Source organism: Molothrus aeneus, chromosome 1, assembly GCF_037042795.1.
Source record: "Molothrus aeneus isolate 106 chromosome 1, BPBGC_Maene_1.0, whole genome shotgun sequence".
Taxonomy (NCBI): domain Eukaryota; kingdom Metazoa; phylum Chordata; class Aves; order Passeriformes; family Icteridae; genus Molothrus; species Molothrus aeneus.
Window position 1 is genome coordinate 38,706,820 of NC_089646.1, and position 22,888 is coordinate 38,729,707.

At 42.7% G+C, this 22,888-nt stretch overlaps 1 protein-coding gene across 4 annotated transcripts in view; it reads left to right on the top strand.

Moving 5' to 3' along the window:
* Nucleotides 1-818: 818 nt before the first annotated feature.
* Nucleotides 819-22,888, top strand: part of LOC136559846 (ubiquitin-conjugating enzyme E2 E1) — a 45,406-nt gene continuing 23,336 nt past the window's right edge. Inside the window, exons 1-5 of one of the 4 annotated variants that reach the window (XM_066555302.1) lie at nt 819-998; nt 1,133-1,169; nt 1,679-1,743; nt 3,017-3,195; nt 5,286-5,336. In XM_066555302.1, coding sequence (XP_066411399.1) covers nt 819-998; nt 1,133-1,169; nt 1,679-1,743; nt 3,017-3,195; nt 5,286-5,336 — 512 coding nt within the window. Of the gene's footprint in view, nt 999-1,132; nt 1,170-1,636; nt 1,744-3,016; nt 3,196-5,285; nt 5,337-22,888 lie in introns of those variants that run through there. The other 3 variants (XM_066555273.1, XM_066555283.1, XM_066555292.1) reach the window with 3 other exon arrangements.

Sequence of the window (22,888 nt, forward strand, 5' to 3'; positions counted from 1 at the left end):
AACGGGCAGCGCTGGCAGTGTCAGACGGGAAGCCCGGGCTTCAGGAGGAGCCAGGCTCGGCTGCCCCCGCTCCTCCCCGCGGCCGCTGCGAAGCGGAGATGCCCAGACTTGGGATGTCCCCCCGCCCCCGTCCCCCGCCGCTCCTGCGGCTTCGGTTTTGTAATTGACCCCTCGGGACTCCCCAGGTGTCATGTCGTACCAGCGCCCTGTGGAGCCAGCAGTGCTGTGTGCCTGTGGATCACCTCGAGGTCCTCCCGTGGGAGAAAGGGTGACATACAAACTCCGATCCATTATCGTGGTGCGTGGTGGTGACAGTCCAGTGTATTTTCGGCCACTGAAGACACCAAGTAACTCGATAGGCGATCCCTCGAGAGGCTGTGGAAACTGGCGGCAGCGAGCCAAATGTGCCCCGGGTGAGGTCGGTGGGAATGCTGGTCCCCATTGTCCCTTCCCGAGTGGGTCCGGCACCTCTAGGAAGAGCCGCAGCTGCCCACCGGGGCTGCTGCCCGCGCCTGGGCCGGGGGCGGTGGGTCGCTCCGGCCAAATCACTTTTCTCCCTTGGGTGGACAGGGAGCGAGAGATGGACAGCAGAGGTTTCGGAGAAATGAGTAAATCGCCTCGCGATTACAACACGCTAGCGAATACAACACGCCTTTTTCCGCAGACGGGCTCCCCATCAGGGGACTGGGGGAAAAAAAAATCCCTAACACTTCTACCTTTGGAAAATTGAAAGGTCTGTGTGTGTATCTGTGTGCGCCTGTGTTTTAGTGCTGCCGTTGCCAAGCCCAGAATTTTGTTTTCTCTCCCAGCATGCGTTGATGACATCACGAAGTGCCCCTTCTTTGTGTGTCAGTGATGTCACCAAATGCAGTGTGGGGGACAATGGAATCCTGAACTCCGGGCGAGGGCGAGTGGGAAGCGGCTGCTCCTGCTGCTGGTTCAGGGCTGAGCCGGGGGAGGGAAGGGAGGACACAGCTGCTGCTTTAGGGCTGAAACAGGTGAGAGACGGGAAAGCTGCCGGGGATTCCTTTTGCCTGGATTGGTGGGGGCGAGTGGGCTTTGGGCTAGGCTCCTTTTTCCCCCCCCCCCCCGCCCTTTCTTTTTTCCCCTTATTGCTTTCAAACTGAGACAGGTGAGAAGTTGCTGCTACCGCCGGAGGGACAAAGCAGGTGAGGCAGGGGAGAAGCTTTGGGGTTGAAACAGTTCTGAGAATAGGAGGAAATCAAGCAGCCCCCGCGCCGACCCTAATACCCCCTCTGAGCCTTAAAAAAAGCAGCCCCGGGAGCTGCCCCTCTGCCAGCCACCTGCTTCCACCGCGTCCCCGCGGGGCTCTCGCACGGAAGCAGCAGCGGAGCCGGGGAGGGCTCCTGTCCCTGTGCCCCCCGACACCCCTGCAGGTTACTTTTCAGAGGGTCTCCATTAAAAACTCACGTCCCCCTCCGTGTGCCCCTTTCTTCCCTCCCCGGGGGGAAGGGAAAGAGAGGGGGCCGTGGCGGCCGGGATCCCCCTCCATCCCCGGAGCTGGGGCTCCGCCGCCCGCCCCCGCCGCCCCCCGCTCCGCACCGGGTGGCGCCCCGGCCCCGCCGCCCCCCAGCCCCGCTCGGCGGTGGGGGAGGCAGCCAGGGAAGCCATTGCCTGTTTAATAGTTGCTGTTGCAGCACTTCCGCTTCTCTCCCAGCGAGAGAGACACGAGTGGCCAGGCCCAGCCGCACCGAGGAGGAGCAGCCAGACACAAAGGGAGAGGTAGGGGGACGGGGCACCCCCCGCCGCCCTCCCGGGGGGCAGGGGCGAGGGGCACGGCCGGCCGCGGCCCGGCGATGGGGCGGCAGCCGGCGGGGCAGGGGGGTCGCGCCCGGGGCTGTCAGGTACCGCTGTCCCCCGGCCCTGCGGGCCCGCGGCCGGGGCAGCTCGGCCGGGCCCCCTCCGGCTCTCGGCCGGCGGGGGCAGGGGAGCTCCCCGGGAGCCCGTGGCCCTGGGAGGGAGGCGGCCGTGTGTTGCCCCCCCCCCTCCCCCTCGGGCCCGCGGCTGCCCCCCGAGCCCTTCCCCCGAACTCTCCCGGTGTGCCCTGCCAGCCCCCCCCCCCATCCCTCCCGACGGCTTCTCGCCTCTCTCGGTGCGGACCTGCCCTCGGCAGCCCGCCGTGCTCGCCCTCCTCCCCCGTGCCCCCGGGGTGCCCGCATGGACCCGGGCTGCCTCCCCCCGGCCCCCGCTGCCCCCCTCCCTGACACCGGCCTCCCCTCTCGCCCCTCGTAGGGCCTGGCCCTCCTTCCCCCCGCGTCCCCCCCGGCACAGACCCTGTGTTCCCTTCCCCCTCCTCTGGCACATGCCCCTCGGCGCAGTGGGCCTCGGTGGGTGCCACCAGTGCACCCCACTCCCTGCTCAGCCCTTCCCCTTGGTTTGCTCCCTTCCTGCCCGCCTCCCCTCACGGCTTCCAACGCCCGATCCCACAGACAGGGGTTATCCAGCAGGCAGGGGTTTCCCCACCACAGGTCACACATCTGCCAGGGTCTTCCCTGTGTTGCTAGTGATGCCCCACTTCCATTTTAGAACTGGCGACGGGCACCCCCTTGGCCTCGTCCCTTCCTGCCTCCCCCACGTGCCTCCCGGGAACCCAAGGGACCGGAGCTGTTCCATTTTTATCTCCTACACCCCTAGGCTCGATAGTGGTGGGTGGTGATGGCTCCTCTTGTGTGTGCAGTTTGGGGGAGATTAGAAAGAATTGCTTTGAGCTTCCCTGATCCTCGCAGTTGTCCTCGTTCCAGTCTCCTCTCATTCTGCGCTTGCTTTCTGAGAGGAAGCTTTTAAAGTCCTTTTTCCCCTGCTCCTCGGTGTTACTAGTGCAGGGGAAGCTATTGCTCCTCCTGCTGTGGCTGTAGGGCCTAGAGAGGAGAGGGAAACACGAGGATCCTTTAAAAGGAGCATGACCCAAACACAGATCGAGATTGTCAGCAGCCTTTCTCTGTGTGTGTTTGTGTTCACTGTTTGTTCCCCACGCCCCATGGTGTCTCCTCTCCAGGTTGGGGTGTGTGGTGGGGGGGTCACTATGTCGGATGACGATTCGAGGGCCAGCACCAGCTCCTCCTCATCTTCATCCTCCAACCAACAGACAGAGAAAGAGACAAGCACGCCTAAGAAGAAGGAAAGCAAAGTCAGCATGAGTAAAAACTCTAAACTGCTATCTACCAGTGCCAAGAGGTGAGGCTGCAGTCAGTTTTCTCACTGATTTGTTGCATCTTCCCTTCTTCCTCATTTTATTTTGCGCTGTTCCCCTGCTGCTCCCATTCCTCATCTCTAGCCCTTGTGCTCAACCTTTCTGCATGAAGCTGCTATTGTCTCACTTTTTTCGGTGTCTCGCTGCAGTGAGTGTCTGCCCAACTTCACTGCTTTCTCGTCCCTCTTCCTGCTTGTTCCAAATATTTTCCTGGCTTTTCTTCTTCTGGGCTGTTATTCTGACCCTCAATTATTTCTGCTGTCTTTTCCTTTTTTCTTACTAGCATTTGTTATGGGAATGGTGTAGGATTGACATTTAGACCTTTTTTTTTCTCTGCTACTGGAAGCTATATGGTCTGAAGTAAGGCATTGCATTTTAACATCTGTTTCGCTCTCTTGTGGGTTAGAGTCCAGAGTGTCTTTTTTTTCTTCCCAGAACTGATTTGGAGATTAATTAATGTTTGTGAAGTTTTGAGTTTGCTTGCTTTGTAGGAGCGCACTGCAGTGCGAGGGGCATAATATAGCCCCAGATCTTTACCAACAAATACATTACTGTTACTTTTGTCTGCTCATCACTTATATTGAATTTTCTGTGTATGGTTGGATGCTAACTGGAATAAATAATCCACAGCAGGCCCACTTGTGGACATTCTGCTCTAAAATAATCTTTGCTCACAGCCCAGAGTGGGTTTGGGCTTTTTTTGAGATTAAAGTAATTTTTATTCCAGAATAATGTGTAGGGAGAGACACCTGCATAGAACAGGAATTGCAGAACAGCTGTGTCAGTTTTCTTCACTTGAACAGACTCTTGGAGCTGCTAATTTTTTTTTTTTAAAGTTACCCTTTCTTATTTTTTCTGTGTGTCACTTGAGTTCAGCACCATCCTGCTCCAGGGAGCTAAGCTGACAAATGGAGGTTTTCAAGCAAACTTGCAGTACTTCAGTAGGAATAATAAACCATCTCACTGAACAGCTTTGCCAAGCAGCAGAGAGGTTGTATCAGTAGGTGTCTAAAGTGACTGGGGCTTTATGCAAATGCCCTGTCGTAGCAAGTGAGTTCTCTGTGGCTTTGTAGAATTTAGGTGGTTTGGTTATTCCAGATCTCCACTCAGCAGGTTTCCATGGCAAACTGACATAGATAGTGGCAAGCACTCTTTACGTGTTGTGCCCTTCACCGTTCTAAGGAGAAGATTTTAAACTGCCTCCTGTGGAAAGGCTGTGGTTCTTGTGTATGACAAGTGGCAGGAGATGCTGGCTGAGTTTAAAGGAGAAGGGAGGCAGGCTGAGTGCTGGGTGGGGAAATCTGGAAGGGAAGCCTGAGTGACAGTAATGGGACTCCAGGGAAGAGGATGATAGCTGGTTGGGCGTTTTGTGGCAGAAGCAGCGTAAGCCCAGAATAGTCTGGGCTGGGAGGACAGGGTGTTGGCTGAGCACAGGGGAGAGAGGGAGCGTCTGGAGTCCTAGGGAGGGGACATGGGGGTGTTGTGAGGCTCTTGAGGGTGAAGAAATGGGAGAATTGAAGGTGGTAGGAAGTGCAGGAGCGTCAGAAATAGATATTCACCTTCCTTAAAGTGTCCTTGAGAATGGCGCAGTTATTGACTCCCTCAGGGCTGTGGATTTTTTTTCTCAGGATGGTGATGAGAAGCTGGGGAGAGAGGAGGGAGCCAATTTGGCAATGAGTGTTTCTCTCAATCCCGTAAGACAAAATTCCTTTTCAGATTGCAGTTTCCTCTTGGAGCATCACATTTGCAGAGGTTTCCCCTCATTTACGGGCTGGTTGGCAGAGCAAAGAGGACAGTCTTTTCCACTGTGTGATTGGCATCTTTGTGGGAGTGCAGAGCAGTGCACCTGTCTGGGTTCAGTGCACAATGCCTGTCTGCTTTTCTGCCTGGCTCTCTAGCAGGGCAGGGTGCCTGTCCTGCTGAGGGGGTTTGCAGTGGTGGGAGGCCACAGCTGAGAGCGCCTCTCTTACGTGCTGTGGCAAGCTCACAGTGACAGTATGTCTGCAAGGAGAATGTATTAACTGCTGTCCCACTCAGTGACTTACCTTTGTTCCTCCTTGCTTTATTGCCACAGGATTCAGAAGGAATTGGCTGACATCACCTTAGATCCACCTCCCAACTGCAGGTTGGTGTCGATTCCTTACCTGAGGAGGGTGGGGGAAGGTGAGGGGCTGAAGTGTGCCTGTGTGTTGTAACTGCCCTCAGAGGCTTTGGATGGAGCAGAGGAACGGCTCCATCCACAGTTCTTTTGTGAATGCTTTAAATAGTTTCCGGGGGGGATACCTCCAGAGATTGTATGTATTTTGACCAGTTTTCTGTTTGTTTTGGGGGTTGTTTTGTTTTTTTAACAATTGCATGTCAATATGTTACATTGTTTTGTGTGTGTACATTTCAGAAACTGGTTTATAAAGAAGAGTGTGAAAACTTTCTTCTTGTTTGTTTTTGGTTTGGTTTATAAATCTAATGCCTGACTGCACTAATCTTATATAAATAAGAGTCCTGCCAAGGAAGCAGAGAATGCTCTGAGGTTTTTAGTTCAGAGTTCTGTTGTGAACGGCAGCTGACAGTGGAAGTGAAGTGCAAATTTGTCACTCAGTGGGTGCCCCACTGGAACATGCATCTTAGCTGATGAAACAGAAAGCAGGGAAATTCTGTTGCCCTTTATGAAGCAGCTTGTTTTTAGGTATGTTTTAGAAACTTATATTGCTTTTTTAAAACCTCTGGCAGGTTGATTCGTTTCATTGCATGGTGTTGCTGAACCTCTTTGCATTTGGAGAGGAGGCAGTAGTAGGCTTTCGGTCTGGTGTGTGTTTGCTGTAGTTGCCAACACATAACTCTCATTCCCATCTTCTTGCTGTAGCTGAGGTTTGATGCCTTTTTATGTTGGTAATGGCAGAAATCAGAGAAAATTATGTTTATAAATAACTGTTTAAATTGGTCTTTTTCGTATTGAGTTTCCACCCACAAATGTACATGAACCTTTTTATTGAAGCTTTTTGCCACTGTTAGTCTGTGGGGAGTCATTAGCACAAGAGTTATCCTGACAGGTCCAGAGCCATCCTTTCAGTACCTGTCCCTAGGATCATAATTAATTGAAGGAGAGATTGAATGTGATGTTTGACATCTAATCTGATACTAAGAAGATTTTTGTGCTGTTGGGATGATAACCAATAAGTTTTGAAATCTTTAGTTGTGACACTGTTTTAGGGACAGTAATGACTTACCTGAATATTATAAAATTTCCAGTTCTTGGGCTGGAGATGTCTGTCCCGTGTGCATCCCAGCTCTGTGTCAGGACGAAGTCCACATACTTTTCCCTCCTCCTCCCACTTTAACCTGATTTTCATGGGAGAGAAACACAGAAGCACATCTCAGGCACTGTTACTTGCTCTCTGGAAAACTGAGTGTGGTGGTTTTAGTTTGAAACTAGGCAGAATTTTCTGGATGGTCAAGGTGCTAGGACTTCAGACTGAGCTTTGCAAGTCTATCTAAAAGCTGTGATAGTATATGAGTACATTAGATTGCGTGTTTCTTCTGAAGGTTTGTGTAAATGATATTAGAACCCTAATTCATCCTTGTTTCAATTGGATTCATTCACAGGTAAAGATGAACTAGCAGACTACTTTCAAAATACAGTATAGTTTTGGTTTTTCTTTTTTAATTACATAGACCATTGAAGATAATGTGCTTCAAGGCCCACATACTAAGTTTGTGTTATTTCAGCCTTTACAAATATTTCTAATGGTAAAAATTAGTTCATAGTACAAAGAGTGATGATTAATCTTCGTCCATAGTGGAGTTATAAGTATTCTGCATTACTTTTGACTTTCAGATGAGTGACAGTGAAGGGTGGCAACTCCTGCAAGTAATGCATGGAACTGGTGTAGTTGTTACTGCCTTTTAATATGTTGATAGATAGGAAAACGTGCATGGAGGAGTTTGTTGTATGTGTATGTGTGACCAAAGGAGTTTTGGTATTGCTCATCTTGGGGTGAAGTCATCCTACTTCTGTAAACATGGTGCTGAGCCAAGAAGAGCAGCTCTGCTTATGGCTAACAAGGCTCCAGTTGTGCAGTCAAGCGCTGGGAGTTTGCCCCTGTAGTGGCTGGTTTGTAAAAAGGCAGGCAGGTGCCGATTGCCACAACAGTGAGATGAGTTTCAGCTAGTGCAGTTGTGGGGAAAGTTCACATCTTGTGAAAAAAAAAAAAAATAGAAATAGTCAATTTATGACTGTGAGGAGATTAAGCAAATGAGAGACTCTGGTTGCTGCGTGATGTTTAAGGTTGCCAGAATTTGTTCTTGGGAAGCCTGCTCACAGTATCACTGCTTTGCTTTATATTTTTTCCTTTCATATGAACATTACTGGCATGCTGTGAAGGAGGTATTAAATACATAGTTTGAGAACTTAGTTTCAATTTCCTGCCTTTATGACTTTGCTTATTCTAACCTTTCCTCTGACCTCCTGCCCCTCATATCTCTGCTGCCTTTGTGCCTCTACAGACTTTTTTCAGGTGTCACTAGAGGAGAGGCAAGTCCTCTCCTTTTAGGCATCTCACTCTTTCCTGTAAGTTTAATCTTAGAACTTATATATTCAGGGCATTATGTATGATGTCATGTCCTACCTGTTGTACTGTCAGTTTTAGGGATTGCCAAAGCCTCAACATTTTCACCTTTGAAAATGTTTGTCCGAAACTGTATCCTGTGTTATGTTGGAAACACCATAATCTTTTTTTCTTTTTCTGCACATCTGTTCTTACACCCCCCACTACCATGTTTGTATTTTTCCCTGTTCTATGTCTGGTGTTTGATATAAGTTCACGGTTGGCTGTGCTTTAATTTTTGGCCTCACTGCAAAAGTGTTATTCTTTCAGTCTTATTGCAGTAATGGGTGTTCAAGATATTTAACACATCCCAGAGCAGCTCTGCATATTGAAAGATAAAGGTCCAGGTTGTGAATGATTTTTAGTAAGAACTGTTTTGCCATATCTTACATGAGGTATTTTTCTTCTTATACAATATGACATGCAAGATGCAATTACAAATAATGACAACCATTTGACATTTCAAACAAAATAGATTAAAATAAATGTTTCATTTTTATTTTTGTATCTTTCAGTGTCTGTATTTTCATATATGTAACCCACAGATCGTCTGTTTAAAAAACAAAAACCAAAAAACCCAAACCCCAAGCACACTCAACACCCTGTGATTGAGCAGCTGTGTGGTTTTTACACATATGTGGGTAATATGAGGGGAAGCTTATTCCAGAACTTCCTCTCTCCTCAGCACTTTCCTTGCTTCTGGTTTTTCCATAGCTTGTTGTGCCCCCCAAAAGTTTACCTGGGCTTATGTGTCATTGGCTGGTTCATTTCTCATACTCCCTGTGCTCTTGTGTCTCCTTCCTCAGGCTGTGATTTTGATTTTCACAGGCTAGTGCAGTTAGTTATGCAGAGGTGCAGAATATGTGCATGGAAACAGTCTCTGTTTGGCCTGTATTCAAAATGCAGGTTTTTGGACTTGAAAACATTTTCTAAAAAGATATATTTAATACATGTTGCAAATTCATGGGTTCCTGCTGGGAGCAGTGCTGTCCCCTCATAAGTGTCCTAGTGTAATGTATGTTTGGCAGCTACTTCTGAATAGATTTTAGTCCTCTTCATTATTTTCAGTAGGCCGGTGCTCTGGAGGTCTTTAATTTCTGCAAGATGATTTGACTCCTGATATTAATACTGAGTTATGAAAGTTAAATATGACTTTCAAGTTCAAAAGGTGGTTAGTGGTTAAGACGAATTGGAGAATGACTGTTTGGACCTAAAGTGTTTAAAATCTTTTGAGACTGTATCTGGTGATCTCTTCTACTTTGTTTTATATCAGAGAGTTTAACTCCAGTTTTAGAGTTCAAAGAAGGTAACTAGAAGCTTCTTACTTTTGGTCTTTTATATATGTGAATGACAGAGGAGGTGTCATGTCTTTGCTTTGGATCTGCAGATGTCAAAATGCAGCTCTATCTTGCTATGTAAGCAGTCCTGACTTTTGTTTGCTGGTAACACTTAGGAGTGTTGTGCAGAAGCTTTCCTTCTATCTCAGTGAAGAGGTGTCCAAAGCTTTAAGAGAAGTTAATTCAAGCTTCAGGTACTCTTTATTCCCTTTGTGTAATTCATTCAACCTCTGTATCTAAGCATCTCTTCATGGTAGATCTGCTTATTGATGTGAGGTTATGGAACAAGTGGTTTTCCCCATTTTTAGGGGTGGGGAGTTACAGCAGACAAAAAACAAGTCACTTGTCTAAAGTCATACAGGAAGTCTCTGGCAAAGTGGAGAAAATAATGTAAATCTCTTTTGTTTCAAGCTAACTTGCAGCTGAGCTGTTCTGCTGTAACTGTGTGCATCAGTTGCATTATGAGCAGGGCTTTGAATTTGTGCTTTATCGGGTGTCTGGTATTGACTGTATGTAAGCATGGTAATTTAATGTTATTTTTCCCATCTGTGTAGACGGACCAAAATGGATATTAACTGGAATTAATGTTTTTTAATCTGTCTTAGCTAAACTGAAACAAGTTTGTCTCCACATGGCTCATTTAAGTCCATATAGGCAAGACCAGCTGTTATTTAAACAAAAATAATTTTCAAACCTTTGTTGAAGGAGTCATTTGCCTGCAGGGCTTTCCATTGCTTCACAGTACAATGCTATCACAAATTCGTTATTTAAATAATAATAAAATACAGTTGTGGTTTTTGGCACCTTCAGCCCAGTTTTTGTCAATTTGCAGAATAAGGACCAGATCTCCTTGAGAGTCTCGTGAAAGTTAACTGTCAGCACTTAATAAATATGTGTCTCAGTAAAGATGGTGGGGAGAAGTGCTCTCCCTTACAATGTATGGAATATTAATAGTTTTCAAAACTTTGCAGTGTGGAATTAAAATTTCTTGGCTTGAGAGAAGTCTGCGTAAAATGTGTGGCTCAAAGGCAGTTTTGAACTCAACAGCTTCATATTATAATTAATACATTTCATCTACATACCATGCAGGTCTCGCATTTGTCTTGCTTACATTTGTTTTTTATGGTGCTTGCAATTTTTTGCAAATATATTTTTTCAATACTTTCAACTCCAATAATGCTTTAAGTGCTTTTGCTTTTAAATCTAGCATATTATTTAAGGATGGATTAGTCACTGTTAAACTCTAATATCAGTGTTGTTTTTGTTATTTTCATGTGTGAAATAGCCCTTCCTGAGCACTATTGTATTCTATAGCATAAACTTTCCGGTTTTACATTTTCTAAGTAACAAGATAAATTTCATTATGACTTTTTTCCTTAGTATGCCTAGTCAAATTATTAGGTCAGGAATGACACAAATGCCAGCTTTTGCTTCCTTGTAGAAATAAAAAAACATTATCACCTTTAAGGGAAGTGAAATTATCAGCTTACAAAAGTGGTTTAGAAGTCTTTTTTTCTTTTTTCACCTCGTATTTTGTTGAAAATGTGAGTGTTTTCTGTGAGAAGTTTCCAGATGTAGGATAGGAAGGACCTACATAATTAGTGCTGTGTGTAGTTGAAAAATATCTTTTGTCATATAAACTACCAGTGGTTCAGCATTCCCTCTTTGCTTTGTTTGGCACATGATCCCTGGAGAAATAACTCTTCCTTTTGAAATGGTGTATTAACTAATTTAGAGATCCTCTGCAGCTGTGTATGGTCTAGCTTGCAAACCATAAAAATAATACATTTCTACACTGGCTGAATTTAAGTATGTGGCAGTAGCAGCTCCTGCAGGCAAAGTCCTCTGCCCGATGTACTCAGACAAAGGCTGCACAGGAGCAGTTTCTTTGCTGAGGATCAATTAGTTAATATTGCAGGAATTAACTTTTCTGAAGCCACTTCTGTTTTTATTTTAACTGTCAGAAATGTTTTGATGGCCAGGCTGTTCGGACACTGTGGCAGGAGCTGGCTGATGCTGTGGTAGATTTTGCTTTGCATGTCCTGGCTCGGTAATTCCCAAATGAACTGCATTCTGTGCTCTTGCATGCCAAACATGGAAATGATGAATCTTGAGAGCGGCTGTGAAATTGTATCATGGCTAAGAACAAAGAGGATTGAAATCCCTTCTGTGCACCCTCCCTTGTATACCACTTAATTTTATTATTTGACTTCCAGTTTTGCTGCCCTTGGAGGGCACTGTGCAACTGTGTTTATGATTTTGCATATATGGTTTATCTGACAAATTCTTATATTTCCTCTTGGTTACACACTCTTGTTTGGTTTTTCAGTTGTATTTCCAGTGCTGCTTGTCTAGATTTTTATATTGGATATGTGTATAGTAGCAGTTTATATGTCTGGTTTTGTTTTAAGAAACATACACTGTATGTGTATGATACGTCATAGATTTAAATGGGAAACAATGTATGTATGCTGTTTATATTTTAGGGCTTGAATCTATCTTGCCTCTTTATATGAAGACAAAATTACCCATGGCTTGTCATTACTGGCTTGTCTAGGGGATTGAGGAGGATGGTTTGTGTTTGAAGATTTCAGCAAGAGCAGGTTGCCAGGGCCTTGTGGTTTCTGAAGGACGGGTTGGTTTTGAGAGCCGGTGTCCTTGTGTCTGGTAGACGTTCGCTTTGGTCCCGCTGTTGGAGGGGGTTGTGTTGGGGATGGAAACAGAGTTCACCTGCCCCAGTACATCAGTGGATTAAGGTTATCAGTGAGTTTGTGTGTAGTGAAACTTCTGCAGCCTCTGTCTGCACTCTTCTGTGATTGTACATGACAGACCAGCCTTCCATGTAGCACCTTTTCAGAAGCACTTAATGTACTAAAAAAAGGATACCATTTCATGTGAATGGGTTAAGAGATTACTGCGCACCTGTGCAGGCCCATGCTCAAAGTTAAGGGCTATGCTTTCTCCTCAAAACAAGGTGCTTCAAACTAAGTTAAATTAATGATGCAATTTAGTCATTATAAGTAAAATCTTGCCAATCTGTACATTTATTTGAATGAAATAAATTTATACTTATTTTTCCCTCCGAGGCTTAATATTGGAGGTCTGAATGCTCACTTCATTATGTTACAAAACCGAGGAGAGAACATGTATTGTCAAGTACTATAAATAAACTACAACTGTCAAAATAAGCACTGTGTGCTCAAGAATTCAGAGGGGTTTTCTTGTTTCTCTTGCCAATTTGCAAATTTCAGCAACAGGCAATTAAAATTCCAAGGCATTTGGGGAAAGTGTAATGGTTGCAACCATGCATTTAATACATATTTTCTGTCTGTAAGGGGCTAATTGACATTACAAGGAGATGTTGTAGAGCTGGATGCTTAACTTCAATATCCACTTTGCAGTGCTCTTTATTAACCTGGACTCTGGGGGAAGGAAGCTGGGGGAGAAAAGGAGCATGGGGCATGCAGACTGTAGCTCAGGGCAGATGTGGTGTTTGAATCTCCTCGCTCTCTCCAGTGTCTTCCATAGTTTCACATCTGAAAATATGGATCAGGGAAGATGAAATTGAGCAGTTTTGAGAACTGGGTCCAGGCCAAGTTTTGGCAGTTCATTTGTTTAAGAGAAAATACAAAGTAATTGGATTAAAGACGCTGTATGGTTAATGATGTAGAGTTCTGTTAGATTTCTTTGCTTCTGTGTTTCTGTAAATCAGTGTAGAGTTTACGTCTCAATTCCATCAGGAGCTTCAGCTTTTAGAGTCAAAAGGGAGTGTGGACCTAATCAGATAAGCATGTTAGTAGATATGTTTTGTACTTTGTATCAGTGGAAATGACTGTTTAAAAAGATTGCTCATCTCTCCCTCTGGAGCTGCTGGACTTGCTGGAAACACAGAGAATTTTGATCTGGTACTATGAATTGCAAAACCAAAATGGGGAGGAGTTTTCTGGAGCAGGCGGACTGCTAATATTTAATGCTTTTTCTGCTGTGGGTATCTGAGCAATATTTTGGTCAGCATGCAGATCCCACTGTTTTGCTGGGAGAAATCAGGACAGGGTCTTGCTGTGTTTTCTTTTGATGCCTGGGACCATACAGAAATTGCACACAGGAGTAAAAAGGCCCCCAGACATTAAAATTAATTCTGAAATCAAAAGTGTCTTTTCACAATTGGTGAATTGATTTAAAAAAATCTAATTCTTATACAGTCTAAGAACTTTGTCAGATTAATTTGAGACAGTGATTGTTCTACAAAGAAAACTGCCAGGGAAATTGTCTCAAAGGTTTTAGATACAGTTTGAATATCTTCACTGATGTTTTAAGGTGCTAATTTAGGTTATGACTGTTATGGATTTCATATATTTGCAGTTCTCAAGTGGACAACTTCTAGAAAGTTTCAGCGTGTTATTTTATGTTCTGAACAAGTGTAGCGGCTCTGAGAAGTGGCCTATAAATGGTGGAGAAGGTGCAATTTATTTCATTAAAACAGTGTTTAACTGCTGCAGAAGGTTTTGAAAGATGGCTAAAACGTACACAGTTTTAATAATACCATTTTAAAGTAATTAGGTCAATACAGTAGTATACCACAGAAGATCATTTTATCAGGAGTTTCTGATCAGATTGTTGTAATACTGTATTTGCACAGTGTTTTCTGTATGTTTTAGTAATCTTTTTAAAGGAGGTAAATTAGGTGATGCATACAAGCCTTTATAGTTAGTGTCCTCCTTGTCTTCCTTATAAGTTATTTATCAATGAGAATTGTCTAGCTTTCTTTTTGATGGGGTAATTCTTAATTTGAGATTCTCATTGTATTTTGTAGTGCTTTGAGTTATGGTAAAAGTATTTATGCCTCCTTACACTTGGGTGACTGTGGGAGAGAAAAAAGACTGAAGGCTTTAAATAGCTATGCTAAGTCTCAAAATATCATGAATCTCACTGAGTTCTCCATTGCATTAAAGTTGTGGTGATGCTTTCCTTCTTACTTTAAATTGAATTTCAACGGCACCCTTGTAACCTAGGAAATCAGACAGAAAGATGTACAGTAGCGACAAGAGTGACCTAGGAGATGTAAGTTTTGGATGTAACTAGTGCCAGACCTTCAGCTGCCCTGCTGCTTGTCTTTCAGCTGCACCCCAGAGTTGAAATCTCTAGTGAAATCTTAATGTTTTCTTTGGAATAGCATCTTTCCAATTTTTCCATTCCCTCACTCCTCTTGTGAGGTTAATCGGATTGCAGGTATTGGTAAGACTGGGAGATGAATGAGTTGCAGATGAGGAACAGAAAAGGACATAAAATCATTCAAGGTAGCAAAGTTGTACAAAGCATTAATGGAGATTATAAGGGACAGCAGAGAGAGGTGGCCCACCGGGGTGACTGGGGTGATTTTGTGCTGGTTGCTGGAATAGTTGCAGCAAAGGTGGAAGTAGAGACAAGACTGATGCTTTTTGTGCTCCAGCAATTTAGCTCCACTTTCTGCTCCTTGCACTGTAAGGGACGGAAGACAGGGCATCTTCCTCTTCGTGGATGGGGAGGACTATCTGTGGGCCACCCTCTTCTTGGGCATGAGTAGATTTTTAAAACAGTAAAGCATACAAGCTGCAACAATAGTTTTGCTGCCCTGATTGTTTTGCACCCCAACTTGGGAGATAAAATAGAAATTAGTAATAAAGTGAATGCACTTAGATGATCTTATCATGGGAACTACATACTGTACCTTGAAGTATATATGTAACATGGGCCCCACTGTATCTTTGCAGATCTCCTTGAACTGCTGCTTGAGTCACTTGTGACTCTTAGGCCATGTCCTCCCAGAAGCACATCAGTGAGGTGTGAGGAGTGGGGAAAAAAAAACTGAGGGAGTGAAAGGCAGGCAGAGAAATGGAGGAAGAGGGCAGAAAATTGAGAGAGAAACAAATGACTCAGTCAATCCCAAACAAATAGACTAGTATTTAAGATAGGAAGTTGCAAATTAATTTTGTTGGAGGCCATGTGAATCTGAATCTCCCAAAGGAGCACACCTTGTTTTTGTAGCAACTGAAACAGAATTATGGCAAAAGCTGTTATTCAGTAAAATCCATAATACTGGAAACACATACTCACTGAAACTGTTAAAAGGTCATTTTAGAACAGTTTAAATTCTTCTACCCAGTAGGTAGTAAGGTTCTGGAAACTCTTCTGCAGGAGGTTGTGGAGGCAGATGGTTCAAAGGTGGGTTGAACAAATTCATGAGCAACAGATCTAGGAACAGATACAAAGAGAAAAGTCAGGCAAGCACCCTGTAGCACCCCTAGTCCAATGGCTGTGATTCTGAGGGAGTACAAAGGGAATGGACTACAGAAAGTATCCACCATCACCTGTTCTGAGGAGTAGGCTCTTACCACTGCCAGGAGTAAGGTGCCGAGTTAAACGACCCCAAATGGGTTTTTTATGTTCTATGTGGAATACCCACAAAATGACCTCCTTCCCCCACCCCATTGTCCTCATTCCACTCCACTAACTTCAGGCTCTTTTCTATTTCCTTGTTCCAATTGACATGGCTTTTAGCCACAGAAAATGTTCAACTTCTGCCCTTCTTGCCTCTCTTCTTTTTATGCTTTGCCATTTAAAGCAAGCTCTTGTTTCCTGTCACTTAGCCACTTCTCCTTACTTTTGTGAAGGATTAACCTTCATGCATTTGTGTTGCTGAATTTAGATTGTAAACTTTTCAGAGTAAAGCACTTCCTTAATTTTTGTTGGTGTTGGCAAAGTGGTATGTAAATTTCCATCTATGTTTAAATGTTCTTTATTAATAAAGTAGGTTTAGTCTTTGGGCTTGTAGGTGTCACCCTATCCTCTCTTCCCCAAAAAAGTTATGCTTATGTTGCAAAATTGCATTTTTTCCCCTTATCTGATAGAGGTAAATAAGTGAGTTGTTTTATTCAGCAGCTGTTGTATTATCTTGAATATGTGATTTGATTATTTTCTGGTTTTATGCACACCAAGGTTATCACAGCTGTTACTTTGTGATGCTACTACTTTGTTATAGGATAGTGTATTTTGAGATATATTAGTGTTGGGGGCTTTTTTCTTCCTGGATAGTGGCAGAGAAATAATGAAGCTGCCCAACAGCTAATCTCTTTCTTTGGTGTCTTTGTGCTCCTACTTCACCTTCCACCTCAATATCTAGGAGGACTGTAACTATTTGTTAGGGAAATACGAGTTAAAATGCATAGCTATTACATGTGCTGAGACATTCCAGTTTCAAGTACTTAGTATTCAGTGTGTGTACTCTTAATGACTAAAAATACTATGTTACATATGAGGTTCTGTAATGTATTAGCTATGTCTTGCACATTGTTTTTCCCACAGAAAATGCAAATTTTCTAACACCATAGACTGTGCAGTCTCTACTTTCTGCATTGCATTTCAAGAATTTTGCCTTGTACTTCATAGAAGAGTCTTACTTATGAGGAAATGTAAAGTCCAGACAAATAATTTAGCATTGGGATTGTTCAGGTGCACATTTCACTGCATGCTGAGTAGCACAGAACTAGCCATTTAGGATGTGTTTATTAACTAGTACTGGATTTGTCAGGAAAGACTGAAAAGTAGGGACTGGGTAGTAGAGGCTTGTGTGGTAACACTTTGTGGTGGGGATACAACAAGGTGGCAGGGTCGAGCTGTAAGTGGTAGCAGCAGAGTGAAGGGCTGTGGGTAAGTGGGGATGTGCTGTGACCTCTTTGGTGGCTGGCTGAACAGCTGGGTGAGATTTGTTAGTGATTCACAGCTTCACTTAGAGAGGTAAGGTTGGAGTGCTGATTTAGATTTGGATCTGGGAAAGACAGCTATCTTACCTACTGAAATCTGTTCTGTTTGCAACAGTCTTCAATGATTCAGAACTGAGGAAATGAGGAAAAAAGGATGGAGCTGGAGTTGATGGCTGAACTATGGCATACTAGGAAAAAATGAAAATATAGGGTGAGATTAGATGTAACTCTTAAAATCAGAAAAAAAGAGATAAGAAAAGTATATTGCCAGATCCCTTTTCAGCAGTAAATCTTAGTGTCTCTTGCAGAGACAGAGCAATCTCTGTGCTTCTCTTCTAGGTTTTCCTTTCCTTCATCATAATCCAGTGTGTTCCAAGTCACCAGTGTGGTGTAAGCTCTGGAAGAAAGAGTTAGAGTGCCTGTCCTGGCCCCTGGAGTTGGGCCTCTTTCTGCAAGCCATCTCAGCCTTGTAAAGAACAGTGCTAGTGTCTCCTGCTTCCTTATCCTTCTGAGCTGAGCATGTTCTGGTGCCTTCTCTTTCCTGATGGCTGCACTGATCCTTCAGCACTAAGCCATTATATCTGTCAAAGTCTGACACTCATGCCTACAGAGAACTGAAAAGGCAAGGTTGTCCTGTTGACAGAAAGAAAATTTATATTAGGAATTAAATAATATGCAGACATAACCATTCCTGTTTTATTAATTTACTTGCAAATGAAGTAGCAGTGATCAGCTAAACTACTGAATATAGTTCGGCTGGTTTTTTTTAAACTGCTAAAGTATCTGGGTCATGAATCAGAGTAGCTTGATGAAAAGGAAAGAGGAAAGTGTTTTTAAAGTACTTAAATGGGCAAATGGGATAATCCTGAGTGCAAGGTAACATAGAAATTGAAATTTGTTATCTTTCTTTATGTATTATTCCTTGGTCATTGGAAAAGTATTTTATTAGCATGAAAGGTTTCTAGTCAAGAGGATACATCTAAACTTCACTCTGGAGTTATGAGGGCATATGACTGTGCAGAAGGTGAGCCTGTATGAGCATTTACACAGCAGACAACTGTATGCCAGGCAAATGAAAGGTTCTTTGCTCAGTATTTTTACTAACCCTCCTCTCACGTACACATTAAATGTCACACCTGAAAAGTCATTTAGTTGCTGTTTTACCAAATTATTTCTTTTCAGAGGGAGAATCTCATTTTTTTTTAGGTGTTAACGTAATGGAAATATAATGTTTGCTTAGATTGGCTTTCCTGAAAGATAATGTGTCAAATCCTAATGACACACTGGGTCCAGTGTTAAATTTCAGTCTTTGCTGGAGATAGTGAATGAACTGTGTCCAGAAATAAGTGGGTTTACATGTCCCTGCTTATATTACTAGAGTTCAAGGTCGCTAAAACAGTTCTGTAGAGTTTAATGTACAATATGTATTATTTACCCATTTTTTTCTTTAAAGTGCCAGACTGTTTACTGAACTGTGTGAGCACTTCACTGTTATATATATAGGCAATGATTTTCTCAGCTGGTTATGCACAGAGGGTAAGCATTTTTTTTCCCTTATTTATTTATTTATTAATTATTCTGAGACAACTGGTTGAGAGAAAGCATTCTTGCCTTTGGCATCTGAAAGAAAGATCTCTATTTTTGTTTAGTGTGCTAAATAGGGTTGTTTTCTAGTAAGGGTTATATAATATGATTATGAAGGTATCCTCTCTTCCAGAGGGTTATAAATGTGCTCTCTGGTCAGTACTGAGAAACTCACACTTTTGACCTTTCTGTCTCTTTGGACCCATTACTTGTTGGACATAATGGTCTTATTAAAATTACTTAATTGTTCCAAAGAGATCATTTGTGCTTACTCTGTTATTGCCATTTGATGCTGCCTCTCTACACACTGCCAAAAGTCCATGGTATATTACATTTTTATTGTTATGTAAAGCAGCTGTAAAACAAACTGTGGTTGTGTAAGTGTATTTGAAATCTTTGCTATTGGCTACTTTATTTCTTCCCTTTATGTCTCTAACTCTTACATTTATAGTTTTGCCACCACAGAGAGCTAATGAAAAGCAAACATACAGACTGTTTAAAAAAAAAGGTAATGCTATGCACAGATTCACATTGCTTCCTTACTAATTTATTATTCTGTTTCTCAGGATAAGAAAAGATAGGAAGCACATGCAATGCTGGGGTGTTTTTTGGTGGAAGGATTGGGGATTTTGTCTTTCCTTTAGATTGCTTTTGCTGTTAAATTCCTCTGATTTTAGGAGACTTAAGGAGTTGTAGACCTAGTGGGCATAGAGCAGACAAAGGAAGAAGATAAATTTATGTGCAGTAAGACATTGAGCTGGAAGAGGGGAGGTCTGTTTAACTCCTCTTCTTTAGTACTTGCATGCCTGCGGGCAGTCAGGCCCACGTGCATCCTTAGCACACTCACAGAGCTATGAAAGGTGACTTCTCTTATGTGTTCAGGTTTCTCTTTAGAAGTAGTACTGAAGAAAACAAGGGCTTAAGTTATGCTATGTCTTTGATTCTTTCTGTATGTCTTTAAGTATGTAGTAGAACACTGTGTCTCATAGGAGTAAAATTATGACGTGGGTACATTTAAGGGTCTGACTTTCCACAAAGAGTACTCACTGAGATGGTGAGTCTCTTAATCATTCTTTGCCCTAGTGGGAAAAGTGTGTGAAACCAGCACAACAGCCGCTGGGCAACCTCTCTCACCATTTCTCATCCATGCTGGTCACAGCTGCTAAGAAGTTTTTAATAGGTAGCCTTTTTCTTAGTTTAAGCTGTTTTACTGCTTTAATTGGAGCTTGCACAGCTTAGATCTTGCTTTCTAGTCTTTTCAGAAATACACCTGAACTCAGTCAGCACTGAACCAGAGCTGCCTTCCCTCTGTAACCTGGCCTGGGGAGACAAACCTACTTGGTGGGGGTCTGTTCTACATGGATTAAAGGAACAGAAACTATGAAGATTAAAAGATGCTCCGGAGGAGAGCATGTACTTGGATTTTGTCAGCAGTTAAAAGTAAATCCCTTACAGTAAGGAAGACTCTAAATGGTGCTTCTCAATATGTGTTTTGCAGTAGTTGAATTGTTCAAGGAGACTGAACCTCTACCAGACTTCAACTTTGAAATGATGAAGTAAATTTTAGCTTGATTTTTATTTTGCCCGCCATTTCACTTTGCAAATTATGAGGTAATTCATAGTAATTTGCACATTTTAAAACTGTTCAATGCTATCTGGGACAACAACTCTAGGGAACAGTGTTGAATCAGATCTGCTTTTTGTCAGCAGTGTATTTAAAGCATGTATGTGTGTGCAAACACATATTTTCCATTCACTTACCACAATGCAGTGGAAGTTTTGAGAAAGTAAAGAGTTGGGGTTTTTTTTTCCTTATTTTTTTCCCTCCTAAATGTGCAGAAGTAGCTGTGTGGAAAAGAATCACTGCAAGATGAAGTTTCCTTTTCTTCAGCATTTAATTTGACTTGTAGAAGTTGACAGAGTATGTGTTTTTATAAAAACTGCAAGCATTGCATCACCCAGGAGAAGAAGCACACATAGAAAAGTCTCTTAGGGGTGTGCAAAACAGACTCCAAGGGTAACACTGACTTGCCAGTTAATACCAGTGGTATAAAGGGTAAAGTCAAACTTTTTTTCATGACAGAGAGGGGATCAGTGCTGCCATAATGTATATTCTTGTCGTTATTTTGTAGCAAAAATGATAATACAATTCTAGATCCTCTGTAATGGAATACCCTATGGGAGTATATGTGATCACATCCCTGAACGGAGTGAGTGCAGCTCTGGGGTTATAGAGGTTTTGTATACTCCAATTTTACACATGAAATAGTGTCTGTATGATCAGAGCTAGATGTAACAGGACCATTAGCACACAAGTTTGTTAAAAGATGTATGACGTTTTTAGAAAATCCAATCTGAATGTTGTCGCACTCAATCAGGACATCTCATTTTGTGTATCACCCACATGGGTTTCCTTTCTGTCTCTGGTCCTGTCATCAAGTAAGAACTAATTGTGCTCTTGTGCCCTTGGCTAATCATAGCTGACTAGTGGCTTTCTTCCAGTCTTTACATTGTTTTGACTTAGAGCAATGAACTTCCTAGCTGTAACAGAACACTTTATTTATTTATTATCTGTTTCACTGTTGAAAATACACTTTAAAAAAAATCTGATCCGAATATATATTGTCAACAAGAGTTTCTCTGCTCCAGAAATTTGTTTTCAAGTCCTCAAATCTGGGCAATATAGGTGAGGCTTTTAGGTTTGTATCAAGTGTATGCTAATGAATCCAGTGTAAAGAAGAAGGACCCCATCATCCTGCAGAATAAGGCATTGAAGTGTGTATTTTTCCTCAACTGCAGTGTTGTTTCCATTAAAATAAATAAGGAAAGTTGGAATTGGGTATAGTAAGACACAGTGCAGGCTGGTAGTGGGTCTAAGAGCAGGCAACCTTTGTATTTAAGGATCAGTCCTATAGCTGAAGTAACATAAAAGCTCTGTAATTTCTCTGAATTGTCCTTTCCTATCCTCCAATAACTAAATCAAGCAAGATTTCCACTGAAGTTTTAACACCAATGTCATCAGTCTGCAATCTGGTGTGTTCCCTCTGAAATCTACTTCCACTAGCTTTTACAAGTTCATTGCCTCTACATGGACATCCTAGTTAATGAAGTATTTTGGTTGAAGTCATGCTTTTGTTTGATGCAGCTTACACCCAAGATAATGGTAGTTACACACAAATACTGATGTACACCCCTCCTGCAAGTGCCCAGAAATGTCATTGCAAAATGGTGGCATCAATCCCTTGTTAAGCTGTTCATCCATGACCGTGATGATGGCACCTGAGAACTTGGTTGTGCTCACAAAGGAAGCTGCAACTGTTGACAAATTGCTTCTACAATGAGATTTAAAATAGCATGCTGAGTATGTGTGGTACCAGAGGTTTGGGTGATGTTGCATAGAAAGTTCTGTTCTTTTGCTTTTTTAATTGTCCCTCTCTCTCACTAGCATGTATGTCAGCCATATGCACTCTATTTCATTTGGTTAGTTTGTGGTTTGTTGCGGTGGTTTGTTTGGTTTAGCTTTTTCCCAAATATAGACATACCAGCATTGAGTAGGGGAGCATTTTTAATGCTTTTAGTATTTGATTTCTCATTTTCTGTCATAAACCTTTTGCCTAAAGTTCATAGGTTTGAATTTCTTTACTTCCTTGCTCATATTTCTCTGATTCTCTTAATAGGTAGGTAAGTTTACTCTGGAAGAACAGACATTTACTCTGTCTGAAAGAACACAATCAGGATGAAATACTTCAGTCATTTAACTGCTAACTTCATGCTGCACTGAATTCTAGTGTAAGAGAAAATAAATTAGAAACATCTGTTTTCTTTTTCTCATAACAGAAGAACCAGGAGAGATGTTCTATTGAAATCAAAGATGGCAAATAGAAGTGCAATAAAAGGAAGGTATTATATGTGTATTTCACCCATATAATTAGTCTCTGGAATGTACTGTCATAGGAAATTATTGAGGCCAAGAACATAACGGAATTTGAAATAGATTTGTAGATTTGGGCAGGCATGTGGCTACCATCAATGTTCAAAGTCAGTGTTATTCATTATGGTGATTTGGGAGCAATATTAAACTCATGCTCCTAGGTTTAAGCAAGATTCCTTGAGATGTTGTACCAGAAGAGCATGGTGGAGGGGTTTTTGGGGCTGGGGGAGAGTTGTTTGTTTCTTCCAATTAAACTTGCTTATGGACTAAAATCTGCTTTAATTCTGAGCATTACATTGAAATCTTCGTTCAGTCCTGGCTTGCATAGAGTGTTTTTCCCTCCTTCCACATACACATGTGCACACTTGTCTTGTATCTCTTTGGGACCAGAAATCCTCACCCCTTACTGATGTCATCTCTTTTCTTGCTCCTTTTCCACATCCCTTTCCATATCAGGTCATCCCAGAAATTAATTTTATGCATCA